We start from the raw sequence: 18,341 nt of genomic DNA on the forward strand, positions 1-18,341 counted from the left end.
TTGCCCCGCCACATCATTGCAGTATTATTTTTACAGGCACACTTTTTCAACTGCTCTCATCAACCGTCCTCGTCATCATTACCCATCAGTATTTGTTAATTTCCCAGACCAGGATTTCTGTTCCTGCCCTTTTGCCTCATCCCGCCCCCTCCTTTTCTCAACTGTCTGTCATCGTGTTGTGTTTTGACATTTTTCTCATTTTCATCTCCGAACTGTCTCCACCCATCAGACCGTTTTCATCTTGCTGTCACTTTGCCGTGTCATTTTTCTCATCTTCCCTCCTCGCTGTCGCTCTTCTCCCGTCTCCCCTCCCTCTTCCTTTCTTCTGACTTCATTCACCTTTGCTGTTTTACCCTCTCACTTTTATTTCAGGGTTTCACTGCACTTTGAACGTCACAGGTCTCAGGTGGTAACACAGTGAACACAACATTACAACAAATACCTTTTTATGCAAAAACATTTTATTTCTTTGTCCAACAGCCAGATGCACTTATAGAAAATATATTTGGAAAGAACACCTCAAGGCCGTCTGTTTTTTAGTAATTTGTACAACAAATATATTAACAACTGGAGTATTCTGGAGGGTTCTCATGTGCTACTCTTTGGATTCAAAGGCTAGCATTTTCTGCTTACTTCTTGTGTGGCGTTTTGCATAACTCTGATGTCAGAATTCCTTCAGCTGCAAGTAGGTTTTTCAATTTGATTTTAAATCCTCCCACAAAATGTCAGTATGATTCAAATCTGGGCTTTGAAGAGGCCATTCCATAAACCTTTATGGCCGATCGGCTTGTGCTCCTATTCTGTTGAAAGGCCTGATTTTGATTGAGTTTAAACTTTTGGACAGATGACCTCACATTATTCTATCCTGTTATCACAGCTGAATTAATGACTGCAAGCTGCCAAGTCCCGGTGGCGGTGAAGCATCCCAAAAAATTTCCCCTCTAACACACTTTACAATTTGTGTGCGATGCTTGTTTAAAAAACGTCTGCTGATTCTGTGGCCTGATAATCTTAGATTCATCTATTCAGACCAAAATCTTCCAGCAGACCTGGTTTTGGCAAACTGTAGTTTTGATCTTTTTTGGACAGCTTGGACTTTTTCCTGGCACGATAGCAGTGAAGGTCAAATGTGTGCAATCCTTTGCTGATCAGCTCCGTTAATAGTCGCCGTTTCAAAAAGGGAACAAATATTTGCTTGCTTGAATTTGTCAAGAAAGTCGACAGTTGACTGTGCACGCCAACTGGGAACAAAAGTCACACGGGCTAACAGCAGGACACTTCTTAATTGGACACAGTTGTGGGAACCTGTCATTCCTCCGTGTTAGCCATTTTGATGAATTTGGACATGGCCCAAATATATCTGATTCGAGTTTCTGTAAAATTACTTGAGCGTGATGGACTTGCACACTCTTTGTTGCCTGTTAGCAGTTAAAAACACATCAAGAAATGGTTGAACAGGAACTTCAGACTGCACATGTGTGCTTCTGAAGACTTTTCCAAAGCCTGCTTAACAGCAGTGAGAAAACCCACATCTATGGGAGCTGCAATGTTCAGTATAAGTAGCAGCTGTATTGCATGAATGTTAGCATTTAAGGCACCTTAACTGAGCCACCCACTTACAGTCAGCCCTACAGAATGCTTCCTCTATGCAACACTGGGGCTCTCATTCTTAAGGAATTTCACCTTCTGTGCTCAACAGTTTGCTATCTGTTTTATTGCAAATGATTTGATTTATGCTGGTTTTAGGGTATTATACAGTTAATAGGTGTTTCCAAGTGTTTCTGTCAGTACTGGCATTAGGCTGGGCCAAATAGCATAGACATCACCCAGCCACATTGTTTGGCCCCGTCTGGGAAATTCACAGGCATTTCCACATCAGGCTAAATATGTAATTTCCCTGGTTTGTGTACCAAAGGTTGATCTGAAAGCTGCTCAGAATACCTGTAGAGGACTCTTCCACTTCAAAATCTAGCCTAAATGCAAAGTTTTCTTTGAAGCTGCACTTTAGAGCTGCTTAATGAAAGTGAAGTTGTTTGAATTATAGTGCAAACTGAGACTTTTGTTCAGCTATTTGCATTTCTGCAGCTCGTCAATCTGAACAAAGAGGAAATAAACTTAAACGAAAACTTTTCAGCAGCTCACTGTGGCTAGTTAGTATCACCAGATTTAAACACTCTTTTTGTTACCTGAACAAACAAGTGTTAACTTCAGCTGTGACAAATACCTTTGGCCCCAGTTTGCTGCTTATCACTTCTTTGTCTTTGAATGTTATGCATTGTCCTTTATGCAGTATGACAGTTTCGGGGATTTTTGCCTTCTGTCACTTGCTTTTTCTGTCCTCCTTCTCATTTTCGAGCTCTACAAAACAGCGTTTGCTTGCTTGCTCAAACTTGAGATTGGCACAAAATGGACAAAAAGGTTAAACAGGTTTCAGCTTTATCAGATTACACTGAAATCTGATCGAGACCGTGTCTGTACAAACAGAATAAAAATTCAGTTAGCTTCCTGTTACAACTCTGCATTTGCTTTGTACAAAGTTAGTTTACATTGGTAGCAAAACTATGAATGCAAATTCACACTCCTGCCACACTAGGAAACAATATATTAACCGTGCCTCCATCAGGTAATTTCCCACGGGATCTACCAACTTTTTAGGAAGTTTTTTTTTCCCACTACAGCGACTATTATTTTGCTCCCCCCAAACCCCCTGCTTTGAGTGGAAATACAGCTGTTGTGTATAATGCATCTCAATGCGCAATGTTAGGTCAGATTAAACTGCTTGAAGAAAGAAAAAATGCTGTGGTTCACCAACTGCACCACATATACGCTTACAGCTCAAACAATCCAAAGTTATGCATGATGGTTTTAATAAAGTCGTGCTCTCTGCCAACGAGACAAATGCAAGTTGAATTGTTCTTTTTCCATATATACCAATCTGTCTTTGGGTTCGGTTTGAAGATTTAGCTTGGAAATTTGCTTTTGTGCATCCCTTCTCAGTTCAATTTAAAGCATTGCAGGAGAGCCTGGTTGATAAATAAGAGTATGCAGTTAGCTATTACTGTTTTTAAAGTTTGAACCACTTTTATAAGCTCTTTCTACCCCTCACTGCTATGTAGAGCTGCCAATGTGTGAAGCCATGTCTGGTGCTGCTGTAAAGACTATATGTTTATGCTTTAGTTTTGCCAAATCCGATCTACAGAAGAAGACGTGGCAGATAAAATATGAAAGTTAGCACGAGACAGACAGACATGCAGTTTCTGTCCTTGTTCTGAAATCAGTCGATCTCCCCGCACCATAGTTCTCATAGTTTACATGGTGCAATCATTAAAAAAAGCAATCTGTGCTCTCATTATCTGAGGTTTCAGATCCGGTTGTTATCATCCAGTCTGTCTAGAGATGTGTAAGTATTGTTTGTCTACGTTTGTTTATTCACGAGAGATACATTTCAGTATTCTGTGTTTGAACATAGTGACCAACCTGGTAAGAAAAAATGAGGCAGCAAAACAAACAACTGCCAGTTCCGTTTGTGATTGGCGCTGCAGGCGTGGGACAGTCTGTGTCTTTGCGCAACACGTCACTTTATCTCAAAGATGATCCGAGTGATGATCTGTTAAGACAAAATTTGCGTCATAGTTAGGTTTATTAATTCTCACAGTCTGTTACTTTGAAAACCTGCATTTATTGTTGATTTTTACACAATTGCAACCAAACTGCGAATGGAAAAACCCGCGTATCAAAGTACTGGAAGGTATATTTTATTCGCCCCAGTCACACTGGCCTTTAGATTTGTCAGTGACCATCCAACAACCACCAGTTGGGAGGAAAAAAATTTATATTCCCCAAATGGTTGCAAGTGGTTTCTGGCAGTCGCTAGTGTGAAAATGGTTGCAGAGACAGTGCTGTATGAAATTCTCCTCGAGATTGCTTTGTTTGCTAGCACATTGGTCATCAGCGGTTTACAGACATGTCTGCAAAAACTTAAAAGCTATTTGTCATTTATTAGTAAAACTGTAAAAAGCACGGAGGCTGTTGGACCTTTTCTATGGTGGAAAACACTTCTTCATATACAGTAATGCCTAATGAATAAGACAAAGATTAGATTTTTATTGCAAACAACAGATTTCTTTCAGTTTAATGCCATTTTTGTTCCAGATTCCCTTGAATATTTTTAAAAACTGATAAGAATGGAGACCCTTATTTTGTGTTTTTTCTCTTCTTTTTTCTTCTTCTCAGAGCTGATCCAGAATGGCCGGCTGCTCACGCTACCCCTGATGGCGGGAGACCTGCACTCCCTGCTGCCCGATGAAGACAGGAGACGCCTTTATGTGGCCATGAAAGATGGCCTTCTGTCTACCAGTATGGATGACATAACGCAAAACCCACGCAAGGTTAGAACCGCAGGACGCGAGCACACATTTGCTTACCATTTAAGGAAAGGTAGACTCAAGAGATGTAACACAAAATACACACATAAAACACACAGTCAGATGACAGCAGATGAGATAGCTGATGTGTCAGAGACTTAATAGGGCTAATTGCTGATGGTTTAAGAGGAAAGTCACACCCTTCTAATATCCCCTCTAATCTCTTATCTTTGTCAAATTCCTTACTTGTGCTGCACAAAAGCTCCGCTTTTCTTCCTCTGACCCTGTTTTGTGGTTCTTAGCTGAACAAACAATTCACTTACCATTCATTTCGATTTAGCATGGAGACAGAAACAGTGTTCAAAAAGCAGAAAGAGGCTGTGCCACATTTCCACCTCTATTCAGCTTTCTCCTTGGCAGCCAAGCTGTCCATATTTGATAAAAATGTCTCCACCTTTTGAGCAGAAGGTGATTTTTTTTGGCCTGATCACTTAGTATTATTTAGTTTAGCAATTGGTAAATGGAAAAAGTACAGAAGTTGGGAATGTACACTTAAAGAAGGGGCTACGCTTTAAAAAAAGAAGGGGGGAGAAAACTTTAAAAAAGAAGACACATACAGATAGGACTGTAATGGATTCCATTCAAGCCACAATTATTTTATGCACGTTTCTTACATCCTAACTTCCTCTGCTTTCCACATTTACTGCTCAAAGGCACGATTGCCTCTGTTGGCACCAATACGGAGGTATTATGCTTCAGACGAGAACAGCTAAACTTTAGATGAAAAACGACTGCACGAGGTCAGCCGCACAACATATTTTTGGTTTGCAAAGACTGCACAAGCGCATCTCTAGATTTTATACACTAGTGAGCGGGTCAATATTTGATTTGATTAGCTTTTTCACATATCAGTAAAGTGAAGCTTAGTCAAACGAAGACTCTGCCCAGCACATAAGCAATACACAGGAATGTGGAAGTGCCACAATAATATTCCGACCAACCCAAGACTTGCTGCGAGACGCGGCGCTCCTTCGTGGTGGCTGTTAGATGTGGAAGTTTTGTTACAGTATCTAGTTTCATTCTGCAGCTTTAGCACGGTATCGAGACAGCCAGACAGCCACGTTAATGGCTCGCCAGTCAGGTAGAGTTCAGGGTCACAGCAAGGACACAGAACAGTGCTGGCTTTCTTAACCCTGCCCAGCCGGATCAAATCAATACCCTCATCAGTCAGACGTGCATGCAAGCTGTCAGAGAGCCAAACAGGTAGAAGAGCAGAATAAAAAACAACCAGCGAAACCGACAGACAGCCATCAGTTGCGCTGGCCAGCCACCCACTCAGTCAGGCAGTCAGCCAGCATAAGGATAGATAGTCACAGTCAAATCATAACTCAGCTCTGTGCGGGCTGTTAAGTTACATATTTGTACATCCAGTATTTATAGGCTGTTTGTACCTTTCCAGCCTGTGTGCAGTCCCCCCCCCCCCGGTGTTAAAATCACTCAGTGCCATGTTCTCAACATTTCTGTTTATTTTCTCAGAGCTTCTTATCAATGTTGCCTGAGACAATCTGGATCCTGTTTTTATTTATATTATCTCCTCCCGACTTTACCCACACTTATGCACAGTGGACGTGCGGTTTTTCTGCTATATAAAAATCAGTGTGGCTTAGAGAGACGATCTTATAATTTATTATAACATTTAAATCACATTTTTCTTTGATCGGGGGAAAAAAAAAATACTCAGGCCATTCTTTCTGTGTGAGTCAACAGCTTGCAGCTGCTGTAACACAAAGGGTCACCAGGGGTTTAAATGTTTGTTTGCGGCTTTTTGTTTGCTTACAGTATTTGTTCTTCTCTCCTTTCATTTTCTCTGTTTTGAATCTTCTCTCGGCTCTGAAAACGACTCCAAAAGTACAGAAATTTAAATTTTTTTCTAGCTTTTCCCCCCCTTGTTCCTTTTACTTTTTAAAATATGTTCCCTTTTTACAAAAACCCACATTTACATCTTCTGTTTCGTATAAACTGACAACCAGCATGTTTTTCACAGAGGGGTAAAATCCCATTAACCGCAGTCTTTACCTGTTGAGACTCCCTTAGTGGTGGTCCGTGTTCCTGTCAGTGTGTGGTATTCGGAGATAAACGGGGTCTGTGGTCTCTAATCTAATCTGATGGTCTCAGCCCCGCACCAGCCTCTGTGGGAATGACTGCATCGTGGAACAATTAGTGTACATCCAGAAATTGTTTCCTGAAACCACCGCCATTTGTCATTAATCACTTTCTACAATCTCCTGTCACTTCTTCACATCTTCATTCACCCCAAATACAAAAAAGAGAGATAAAAACTACAATCAGTGCACAGATGTGTTTTTTTAATTAATAAAGTGCACTTGTTACAATTTATATACACATTTACTTCCTAATGCAGTGTGAAGTTGAGGTCTTGAATTTACTTCTGACACCTGAACAGCAGTTTGTGTATCACGTACTTAGCGACAAGTGCAGACATTCGCTTACTGTATCGATTACATCTCGGTCTCACCGTTCTGCTCTCCAGGGGAATGACTGTCTCAGGGAAATATTTAGATTAGTCATGTTGAAGCCATTTGACACTAAGGCTCACCTCATTCTCGCTCTCGCACTCTCTCCCTCACTGCACACCATCCCAGCCTCTGTTGTTTCCTCCCTTACTGGCTTTACATGAAAGCATTCTCCATTATAGAGTTTTTATTATACGCTGATTAAGTTTACACTGAAGCAAACAGTGTGGTTTAATGTGATTAAGCTAACAAGTGCAAGACAAACACTTCTCTGATTGCTTTAGTTTGTTAAATGGTGAAGTCATCCATTTTTCACGTTACAAATGTACCTTTTCATGTGTGATCATCTTACCTGAACCCAGGATGACCTCACACAACCAAACCTAAACAGACCCAAAGAAAAAAACTTAGCAACCTGAGGGGTTTATTACACCACACTGATTCTCACAGCTTAAACAACAACAACGGGGAAAAAAAAAGAGACGTCGACATGTGGATCTCGATTATTCTCTGACTCTTCACAAGAGGCACAGATCTCTCTCATTTGTGCATTACACAGTGTGGAAAGATATTTTTTTTGGAGCAATGTCATTTATTTTCTTCTTGAAGCCCTTATCAAAGAGCTCACATACAAAGTGAAGTAAATACCATATATCTTCCTCTGAGCCAGGGTCTTCAAAATCCATCGTGTGGGCTGCACGATGCAGGAAAGGAATGCACGACTGTATTTCATTCATCTCCGGTTCATATCATGATATAACAGCAAAGGATGAGACTATGAGAGCTATTCTTCTTTTAGTCATCTTAGCAGACTACAGGTCTGTGAGAAAAATATGAAGTGAAACTAAACTAAACTATGACTTGTTTTGGGGGGGGGGGGGGGGGTGTTTAGGGAACTTCATAAAGGCTTTGCTGATGCTGCTGCACTGATAACGTTCATCTTTGTTTAAGTAAAATCCAACATGGAGTCTTTATGATTGTTATCAATAAAAAATGTGGGGCATGGGTCATGAGCTTTTTTGATCTTCAGAAAAAGTCTGAGAACTGCTGCGCTGACACAGGTTAATGTGGCCTAAGTCATTAACTTCCTGAATTGGAACTCGGTCACCGAAAGTTTGATTCCCTGTCTTAGAGCCTGTCGTGTCCAATAAGAACTACTGGTTAAAGAAGAAACTAACTGTGACCACAACAGAGAGGAAATTGTGGAGCCAGAATCCCGTTTGGTTCATCTTGGACCCTTTACAGTGGCTGCTTCAGTTGTTCTGTTGATGCAAGATAACATAATAACATCATGTTATAACTGCACAAATCAAATAATAGCACGATGTTTAGGGTTTAAAGTCAGAATAAATACTGTCAGGCATGCATAATTTTAATCAAGAGTCATTTAGTTATTTAGATGAGTGATAATAGCTGCATTGCAGTGCACATTCACAGTGTGTAGGCATGGCCAGGATTGTATGTCAGTTAGTCATGCTTGTAGTCATGTACTCTGCTCTGGCAGTTTGGCTCATTATCAGAAGTCAGCAATGCTGCCAGTTGGCTTTTTCTTTTCTCCTCCCTAAAGCTGACTGTTATCTGTTTGGAGTTAAGAGGTATGAAAATCATTTCCTTCTTTCTTCTAGATTAGTCATGTTCTGTTGACTATCCCTGCCACGCTCCCTCATAAAGCACCTGCCAATCCCCCGAAGCCCTTTATCGGAAATGTAGAGTGAGCAATAAAAACATTTCTGAAATCTCTTTGTCCCTCTCTTTTTTCTCTCCCCCTCTCTTCTTTCTGTAGCTGTATTGGCCAGCCAGTCCGGACCGCGTCCAAGAATGTCTCATGGCTGGGAAGGATCCAGAGGTAATCAAACGCACACTCGCAGATGCACACGCAAACACGCTAAGATTGGGTAAGTAACCGCGTTACCCTGACTTAAGCAACGCGGGGAAAAGAATTACATTCGGACACATTTGCGTGCAGATATGAATCGGTGTCAAACCACATCAGCCGTTTTCATCCTTTCTCTACTCCCTACTGCCGTTTGATAATACCTTACAAGAACTGTCTAGAGTTATGAAGCAATAAAGCAATACAGTAGGATGATAGATTACCATCAAGGGCAGAACTAAAGCTGAATGTATCTTATTCATTTGGGAACTGTAAACAAACAAGACAGTTTTCATGCAGGCAGGCATATCAAGATTCAGTTGATCCAAGTACTGGCAGACGTCTGGTGGGGCGTGCTGAACAGTCGGTCACATCTGAAGTTTTAGGACTACTTTTTTGCTTCTTGACTTCACAATAAGCTCAAGATGAAAGGTGTGAAAATTTGTCAGTTGAGCCAGAGTTTAATAAGTGCAAGTCATATTGTTTGATATTCAAACAAGTAATAGAAAACAGTTAAGCATCAGTGCAAAATAATGTGTGTCATCCATTATTCCTCACTTTATGGTCCCTGTTTCTCTCTGTCCAGCTGGAGTGTGCGAACTTCCTGCGTGTTCTGCAGCCTTTTAACCAGACTCACCTGTATGTGTGCGGCACCGGGGCCTTCAACCCCCGCTGCGCTTTCATAGCCACCAGCGTCTTCCATCAGGTAATGCTACAGACACAATTACATACACTATACAGGTAATGTATGCTGGTGCAAAATATGTATTTTTATTTTCTTTTGCGACTTTGCTGGATAAAAAAATGGTATCTGTAGAGGCGTCAGCTCTACCAGACTTAAATCTGCTGCTCCTAAAAATAATAAAGCTGAAGAATGGGTTGTGTTTAAAAGACTGCTAGCTTTCTGGTCTGGTAAAAATGAAGCAGACCATCAAAACCCGATATTCGCTGAAGCCCTGCTATCAAATCCCTCTCCTTGAAATCTGAAGAAGCTCCTCTTTTTGTTCCTCACATTTTTCTTTACCTATCACACTAATGCAGAACCATCATGGTCATCACGTGTGCAGTCAACTGTAATTTCCAAACTGTCTGCTGATGTAGTTCCCACATTTATGCCACTTTAGTCACTTATCCTTCTGAAACAGCAGCCACTCGAGCAATTTTTGTGGCTGAAGCCATCTGCCCCCCAACAACAGTTACCTCTTCTTTCAAAGTCACATAGATTACTCTTTCCATTTTGGTCCAAAATCAGAATCAGTTGGGCCATTCTCTGCAATTTTATACAAGCAGCACTTTGATGTTAACTGCAGTGCTGCCCGTGGATGCAGTGTTCAGTCTGCGATATGTCAAATTAACGTTCGTCACTGATGCTCTACTCATTTATCCAGGTTTTGAGGGCTGTCTGCATTAAAAAATAGAAATATATGTATTGGATGCCTTGATTTTCCTACCACCCACCAATATGTCTGTTTTCAGACTTCGAGTTCCAGCCCCCATAAGCATGCCTATGAGCAGCTGAAATATCATGTGGTGTCTGCCCCTATGCCCACATATCCCCCAGGGTTCACCTTGTGATATGTCAAATTTCCTTTCGTCACTGATGCTGCACTGTGTGGGCTACCAGACACCTTAGATATGTTATTTGACATTTGTATGTCAAATGCAATGGATGGTGAATGTAACTGTAGAGGTCAAACCTGCCTGCTGTTGTCGGTGTGTAATTTCTCATCATAATGACACATGTGGGTTATCGTTTTTTCCCAGAAATAGGCTGCCGGTTCTGAAGTTTCTCACTCATCTCACTTAGTTGTGTGTGTGTGTGTGTGTGTGTGTGTGTGTGTGTGTGTGTGTGTGTGTGTGTGTGTGTGTGTCAGAGAACAGTTAATCCCATGAAAGACCATGTAAGATCAGAGCAGAGGTTCAGACATGGTTCTTAGAGGTGCCGATGGTGCTGACTGGTTTAACATTGAGCTTCACACATTTTAAAATCCCTCCACTTAGCCCGATTACCCTCAGTTAGGTGCTCACTGAGTGCATGTGTGGCAGGGTAGTTGGGCTCGCTGAAATGGTGCTACATGCACTGGTACTTTTTATGCATGTGTGTAGGTTTTTTATGTTGCATTGTCTTTGTTTTAGTTCATAATAATAATTCATATTATATTTATTCATTTTGTTTGTTTTGTGTTTTATTCTGCTGTATTTATTATATTGATCTGTGGTTTTATCTTGTAAAGCACTTTGGTCTACTTTGTTGCTTACACGTGCTGTAGAAATAAAACTGACAGTGACATCAGGCGCAACTCGGGGTTCAGTATCCTGCCTGAGGATGCTCTGACACACGGACAGGTGGAGGTCGGGATTAATCCACCTTCTGATTGTTTGACGACTCGCTCTACCACCTGAACCGCCACTATGATGCTTCTGGATGATTTGCTGCATCAGTGGATAAACTACTTGAGATTGCAATATAAATTAGGACAGCTTTGTGATCTGTCTTCTTTCTGTGTGAGTGACGTCTGTGATTTCTTTGACAGTCAGAGCATCAGACTCTCTCCTACGGCCAGACAGAGTGCGGGAAAGGCAAATGTCCCTACGATCCATTCCAGAAAACGGCCTCTGCAGTCGTTGGTAAGTTGACTGTTTCTTTAAACCTCACCTTTAATAAACAGTACACGCACCATCATGCACTTTATTTTCTCTACAACAAAATATAACCGTTAGGTGGAAAGGAATCATCTAAATGTGCATGATTAGGTGTTTTATCAAAGAAAAACTAGATGGAAAATGGGTTTGTGTTTGTAGCAAAAGTGATGCTTTGCTGTTATAAAACTCATCAAACTGTGGAAGTTATATATAATTTCTAGAGGATGTCTAAAACAGGAGAGCCATGACTTGGATGTCTTTCAATGACTACTGATGAGAATACTGTTGTGTATTCTGTGTAGATGGAGAGCTGTATGCCGGCATCACCTCAGACTTCATGAGCCGGGACTCTGCCTTTTTCCGTAGTCTTGGCAACCGTCGTGTCATCCGCACTGAGCAGTACGATTCCACCTGGCTGCAGGGTAAGAGCAGAAAAGCACCACTTCCTTTTTGAAGTCTACCTTTGTGTTGAACAACTCAGAACTGCGTCTGACATTAGAAGTTAGTTGAGAATGTGCTCCTTACGATAACACAATCACTAAAACACAAAATTTTGTCAAATTCTCCGCCAAGAAAACATCACAAGTCACGGTTAACGTGTGCAGCACATTCAGTGTGTGTACTTTGTGAACTGAATTTTCTGAAGTAGACTGAATATCTTTGAGCATCTCTAAAATCATCTCCTGCACACCCGGTTGGTGTTTTATCAGGCTCCTGTGTATCGACGTCTGCTGCTGATAACAAGGCGATATATACTGACTCCCTGCTGTTTGGAAACTCGACTTCTCCCTAATCAGCCCTTTGCTCTTTCTCTATTTCTTGCGCTGCAAATTACATTTGTATCAGTGTAGGACTGTATTACAGTTGATTTCTTATAATTTGCCTGTGTGTGTGTGTGTCTGTGGTACTTTCCTCCAGATGCCCAGTTTGTGCGGGTAGCGCCGTTGTCTGAAACTGATAATCCAGAAGATGATAAGGTTTACGTGTTCTTCACCGAGCGCGCTCAGGAGGCGGAAGGTGCTGCTGGGAAGGTGCTCTACTCCAGAGTGGCACGTGTGTGCAAGGTATGCGACATGTTTGTTTGGCATAGATAGGGTTTGTGCAGTTTGGACACTCATCAGAACACGTCTGCATGTAGCTTACATAAACACGTTTACCTCCATGGGATGGTATGTACGTGCTGTTTGGTCAGTGTGTGTGTTAGAGCAGGCAACTGTGTATCTGTGTATCACTGAAATGTATGAGGGACTGTTTATGTTTGTCACAATCACTGCGTCTTCCACTGTTGTGTGTGTTTTCTGTGTGGACATGTTTGCACATTCATGGCTTTGTTAGAATCAGAGAGACTTTATAAAGCCCAGAGGGAAATTGAGTTGTCATAGCAGCAAATATACAATAAACATCAAACACTTGTTTAAAAAGAGTGTAGAAACAGAGATATTGATAGATAAATATTAAGATAAATAGATAAATATAGAGATATAGGTATAAATATCAAAGGAAAAGCATGTGCTCAAATATATGTCATCATGTACAAAAGTGACAGGGTGCGGTGAGGTGTGATTAATTCTGTTCCACATGTGTGATCTGACCCAAGTGGATGAATTAAAGAGCCCGATAGCAGCGGGAAGGAACGACCTCCTGTAACGTCCCTCAGACAGCGAGGTTAAAGGAACCTGTTGCTGAAACTGCTCTTCACATTGTGTGTTATGGAGGGGGTGGGAGTCATTGTCCATAATTGCAAGCAGTCTTGGCAGCGTGGCGAGCTTCATGCCAATGTTACTGTGTGTGCATGAATTTTTTTGCCAGCTTAAATATGCAATGTTTGTATGTTTGCTACTTCTGTAATCATAGCAGATCTAATTCAGTTCTTTGTAATGTTCATGTAGAACGACATCGGAGGCCAGAGGAGTTTAGTTAATAAGTGGAGCACTTTCCAGAAGGCTCGAATGGTCTGTTCAGTCCCAGGACCAGATGGCTTACAGACACATTTCGACCAGCTGCGTGAGTACACACATGAAAGCATCAAAAGGCAAAACGCATCACATTAAAGCTCAAACAAAATCACATCCGACAGGTCTTAACCGCTGGTCGTACAGCTGAAGGTCTGTCCCTGAATGTTTCATAAAAGAGGAATTGAGTTCAGGCACTCAGCCTGTGTGTGTGTGTGTGTGTGTGTGTGTGTGTGTTTCATGTGAGTTCGCAGACACTTAAGGAAACTTAAAAACCACTGCCTCAGTAAATGCCTTCATAGCTCCACTGTTACCACGGTGACCAACAGCCCTGTCGGTCACCTTGGGTTTGTCTTCGTGCCTCAGTCTTGGTTACCACGGCAACATTCGTTGCAATGGGTTTATTCGTTATCGAGGATTTTCACATCAGAGTGCTCCGGTCAGCTCTGAGTGTGGGTGCGTGCAGCAGCAGGTCTGTGAGAGGTGCGAGATGCTGAATTTGTGAACTTGGACGCTGCCGTTGTGAATTTGTCGCTCACAGATGTGCAGATGCACAACTCTGAGTTTCTCTTAAAAAACGGTGGCATTAATGTTAATGGGCAATCAGCAAGCTTTAAAACATCATTAAAAGACACCACCACAGTAACTGGGTTGATTCATCAGAATCAGAATACTTTATTCTCTAAGGAAATTATGTTTAGCTGAGATCGGAGCTACAATATTAGCGATTTAAATATTTTACTACAGAAATCTTTATTTATTCATAGAAGACATCAACATTTCAACATCGATGTAACTGTGCCTCAGTAGAAAGCTTTAGTAAATAACTGCAGTTGATGATACAGCCTGTTAATTCATTGCTACTGCTAGCTCCCCGCACAGTAGGGGATGTAGCAGTAGGTCCGATGCTTGCACCAGGGTATCTCTATCTTTACCATTATAATTTGGTGGTGGAGAGTACAGAAACTATGTAGAGGATGCCTTTTACAAATTAAGCTCCCTATTTTATTTGAGTAGAAACTTAATATTCATGTACTCCTACTTCACCTTTAGTCCTCTGTGGCGGGCGGGTGGGATTATGTTCTTTAAAGTTGCCTCTGCCCATACAGCTCAGAATTAGTCATTTCATATTTTGATTGGAAGTTATGAAAAGGAAAGGGTGGATGGTAGAAAGAGGAAAGCATGGTGAGGTTTTAAAAAAAGGAAGGCATAGGAGGATGAAGCAAATCGGTTTTGTTTTTACTGCACATTTAGCACACATAAACCTCGCAGTGTGCTGCATAAACAAAGTGAAATTAATTGTTGAATAAATAATATTTTTGAATTTCTGCTGCCAATGAATTACAGAGGCCATGGCTTTGGGTCTTCATTAAATGTCATCTAACACGGGTGTGTCTGCAATAACAGTCCAGATGAAGATCCTTGAGCCACGGACAGATGTTTGGATTCCTGAGGAAACCGAATGAGAGCTAGAACTTGCTTCCTTTATCTAATTTCCACCATCATAAAAGAAGTGGGCTTGTATCGAGTGTGAAACACTCCTCTGCAGAAAACTGGCTCCTCCTTGGCCCTGACTTCAGCCCACAAACCTAATACTCTTGAGACTGCAAGGTTTTTGTGAAAAGTCTGCATTAAAAATTAGAGGCTTGGAGTTTGAAATTCATGGGTGTTCTTGGAAGGGAGAGTTTACCCAAAGAACACTAAATTGCTAATGGAGTTCCTCGAGTGTTTGAAATCTCTAATCAACTGCCAAGACAAACAGTTAACAAAGAAATGTTTTGATCCATGAGTTACGAGCCCGGCGTGCTTTCACTGCACCACCCTGTTTTCGAGCAGATCATCTGAGACTCTCTTTCTTATGAAGCCACTGTGTTTCCTGCTCGGCCCTTAGGGGATTAGGTATTTGTTAGGAAAAGAAAAAAGGTGTAAATCTGAAACACGCAGTTTGACATATGGTAACAGTGGGACAGCGTGAGGTTGGGACTTGTCTCTGCTTAGGTTACTCGTCTCCGCTCTTTGTGTAAACAGAGCACACTTAGAGTAAACTAAGTAACTCACTCAGAGAGTTACCATTTGCGTGAATGTATACAGTACATTAACATATACAGTAAATTTTACACTCCTTCACATAGTCCAACCATTACACAAACACACGCTCAACAATAACAAACACCTGAAAGCACACACACAGTTTTTCAGCTGTTACCACACACACACAAAGACACTCAAGCCTTAGCCTGTCTGTGTATACAAAAGAGTTCAGACTTGTCAAGAGCATAAACATCTCTACCCAGCATGCCTCTGGCCATGTTTTAAACATCTGATAAGGCTGCATACAAATTTGTTTGTGAAAACACTTCAGCAGCACACACACATACAAAACCACGACCTGCATATACAGGAGATTAACCCATCGTGTTAAGAATGCTGCCAATGTTGTGTTTATGCCATGCTCTGCCACATAGAAACACTACAAATCCCATAAACTCGCGACGCTCTGCTGGTCCCTCCAGAGCAGAGGGTGACACCAGGCTGCGTGTGGGTGCTTTTATTTGCATACATTTTTTTTGTTGAACATTTTTTTCATTTTTGCTAATTCTGTAAGGCACAAAAGAAATATATTAACAACAGTCAAACACCCATTAAGTTCAATCCAAATGTATTTATGTGGCGCCTTGAGACGACTGTCTCAAGGTGCTTTATATTGTAAGGTAAAGATGTTGAGAAAGTGGGAAGGAAAAACTCTTTTATTAGGAGGAAACCTTCTGCAGCTCAGAGGGCACGGAGCCGGGACAAAAACACACTGTGGAAGAGAGCCAGAGCTTAATAATAACCAATGATTAAACACAGAGTAGTGTATAAACAATCCATAAAAGTACCATCTTAAGTAACACTATGAGTACTTAACACTGTAAAGGCAATGAATAGATAAATAATAAGTGTTCGCACAATTCCAGATATTCCATTAAAAAAGAGAGACCCGAAAAATGATACTGTAGCATGACAAAGCTAAACCTCTAGTAGCTGTAATATTTTCACTAGCAAATGATCTCAGTCTAGCTCACAAGATAATTCCAGTCCAGTCTGTTTCATCGCTGACCTGTGCAGTGTTGAAACAGATTAGACAAATGGCCGGAGATAGACTTATATACATCTTGATATATATGTATATATAGTATAGATAGAATTTTTCATATTATTCATTGTAACCTGTACCATATTTCCACTGAGTTATGCAGAGTGTAGTTCTTAATTTACTTTATGCCCCATGTCTGTTACAGAGTGTCAAAATCAGCACAGGGAGGAGGTTGGGGTGGATGGATTGGCGGCCACTCTTCATTTACCATTTCCAATGTAAAGCAAATGTTTGCATTTCTGACCACAATCATTCTCTAACCTTGGCGCCTTTATTCTAAACACCATGATGAAGTTCTCCACACCTTTACTGAGAAGGATTTATTTGAACCTGAGCTCTGAACTTTTCCTGATACTACATTTTTGGATCTAAACTTAGCCCAGCTATAGAAAATCAATTTCCTTTTGTGTTCATAGCAGTTCTGTAACACATGTCATGTCACTCAACAGGCAGGGGAATCAGATCAAAGCTGCACGTGTTGCTCTACAAGCTTGTCAAAGCACTTGTTGCAAATTGCTGATTCACCTCTTGTTCCTTTAGCATAGTTTTGTCGGGATTGACTCAGATGTTCTATGAGGGTTTTGAACACCCTCAGAGTTGGCTTTGTTTTGGACAAAGCATTTGGGCTGTAATTGCCACGAGGACTGACTCACAGCACCGGACTGCTTTGGATTTATTGTTCAGTTGTTTTGTGTCTGGAGCTTTAGGGCCTTTTGTTCACTTGTGTAAGTGTTAATGCTGAGCTCTTGTTGTCAACCACGCTAGTGTGAGAAAAACAAAAATCAGACCTCACTTAACCATAATTATTCAAAGAATCAAACAGTCGAGTGGAAGCCGAGTCCCTCACAGGAAAGGACCGTGCAGTGCTGTTTTCCCCGCTGTTGTGGTTGTTGTTGTTGTTGTGGAGGAGAGTCATGCTATGAGGTTTTAGAGCTGGAGACAGGCAACCCTCTGTGGCCGGATTCTGTGTCCTGACACTGGAGCTACTTCGATTTTCTCAGCCATTTTCCTCGTCTATTTTTGTCTGCGTGCGTAAGAGTCAGTGCTTCAGACATAAGGCAGCACCCGTACGCTTCCCACAGACAGGAAAAGTGCAGGGGAGGAAGAGTGTCACTGGGAGAGTTTGTGGATGGTATAAAAGCATGACAGTGACGAGAGACAGAGAAACACATCAGCCAAGTAAGCCTCTTGTTCAAGCTCAAATGTAGATTTCATTATTTTTTAAATCCACATATAATTTAAAATGAGTTTGAGATGATGACGACGATGACCTTCTGAACAGTCAGCTGTTGTAAGCGATCCAAAAAACATCAGTGATGTATGAGAGCCACAACCCAGAAACAGCAAGTATGACATTTCTGGGAGATTGATGTTTTATATATTGGACGTTTTTGAAATGACCTTAACCTTTCTTTGGGTCAGCCGTATCTTCTCCGGGTCTGTTTGACCTCATCAGATGGAGAAAAAGGTCAGAAGATAAACTAGAGGGAAAGATTTGTCTCCCTCCGTATATGAAGTGACGGTTAAGCAGTTGCACATATTGCCAAGCCTTCCCAATCCTTTCAGGTTAATCTGACAAATGTGTTTCCACTATTTAATGCTTAATTGCCTCGTCGACAAACGCCATTTGTTCAAACTGGTTAGGAAAACATGTTTTGTGATGCTGAGGCAGATTTGACTCCCCCGTTGAACCTTACTAATCCATCATAGCTTAACTGCAAACACTTGAAAGGAAGCCCAGTTTATCAGAGGGAGAAAAAAAAGAGGAGATGGATAGAAAGTGAGTGAAAGTGAGGAGCTGGGCTGATGGCCAAAAGAAGGGTAGGAGGAGGGGGATCT

General features: G+C 41.4%; 1 protein-coding gene across 4 annotated transcripts in view; it reads left to right on the forward strand.

Moving 5' to 3' along the window:
- sema3h (sema domain, immunoglobulin domain (Ig), short basic domain, secreted, (semaphorin) 3H) overlaps positions 1-18,341 on the forward strand; it is a 51,979-nt gene that overhangs the window by 18,564 nt on the left and 15,074 nt on the right. For all 4 annotated transcript variants that reach the window (XM_026153945.2, XM_080294360.1, XM_080294358.1 and 1 more), the window contains 7 exons: positions 4,234-4,388; positions 8,682-8,744; positions 9,358-9,477; positions 11,306-11,399; positions 11,717-11,836; positions 12,333-12,478; positions 13,304-13,418. In XM_026153945.2, the coding sequence (XP_026009730.2) occupies positions 4,234-4,388; positions 8,682-8,744; positions 9,358-9,477; positions 11,306-11,399; positions 11,717-11,836; positions 12,333-12,478; positions 13,304-13,418 (813 nt within the window). The remainder of the gene's footprint in view (positions 1-4,233; positions 4,389-8,681; positions 8,745-9,357; positions 9,478-11,305; positions 11,400-11,716; positions 11,837-12,332; positions 12,479-13,303; positions 13,419-18,341) is intronic.

The sequence above is a fragment of the Astatotilapia calliptera genome, chromosome 20, assembly GCF_964374335.1.
Source record: "Astatotilapia calliptera chromosome 20, fAstCal68.1, whole genome shotgun sequence".
Classification (NCBI taxonomy): domain Eukaryota; kingdom Metazoa; phylum Chordata; class Actinopteri; order Cichliformes; family Cichlidae; genus Astatotilapia; species Astatotilapia calliptera.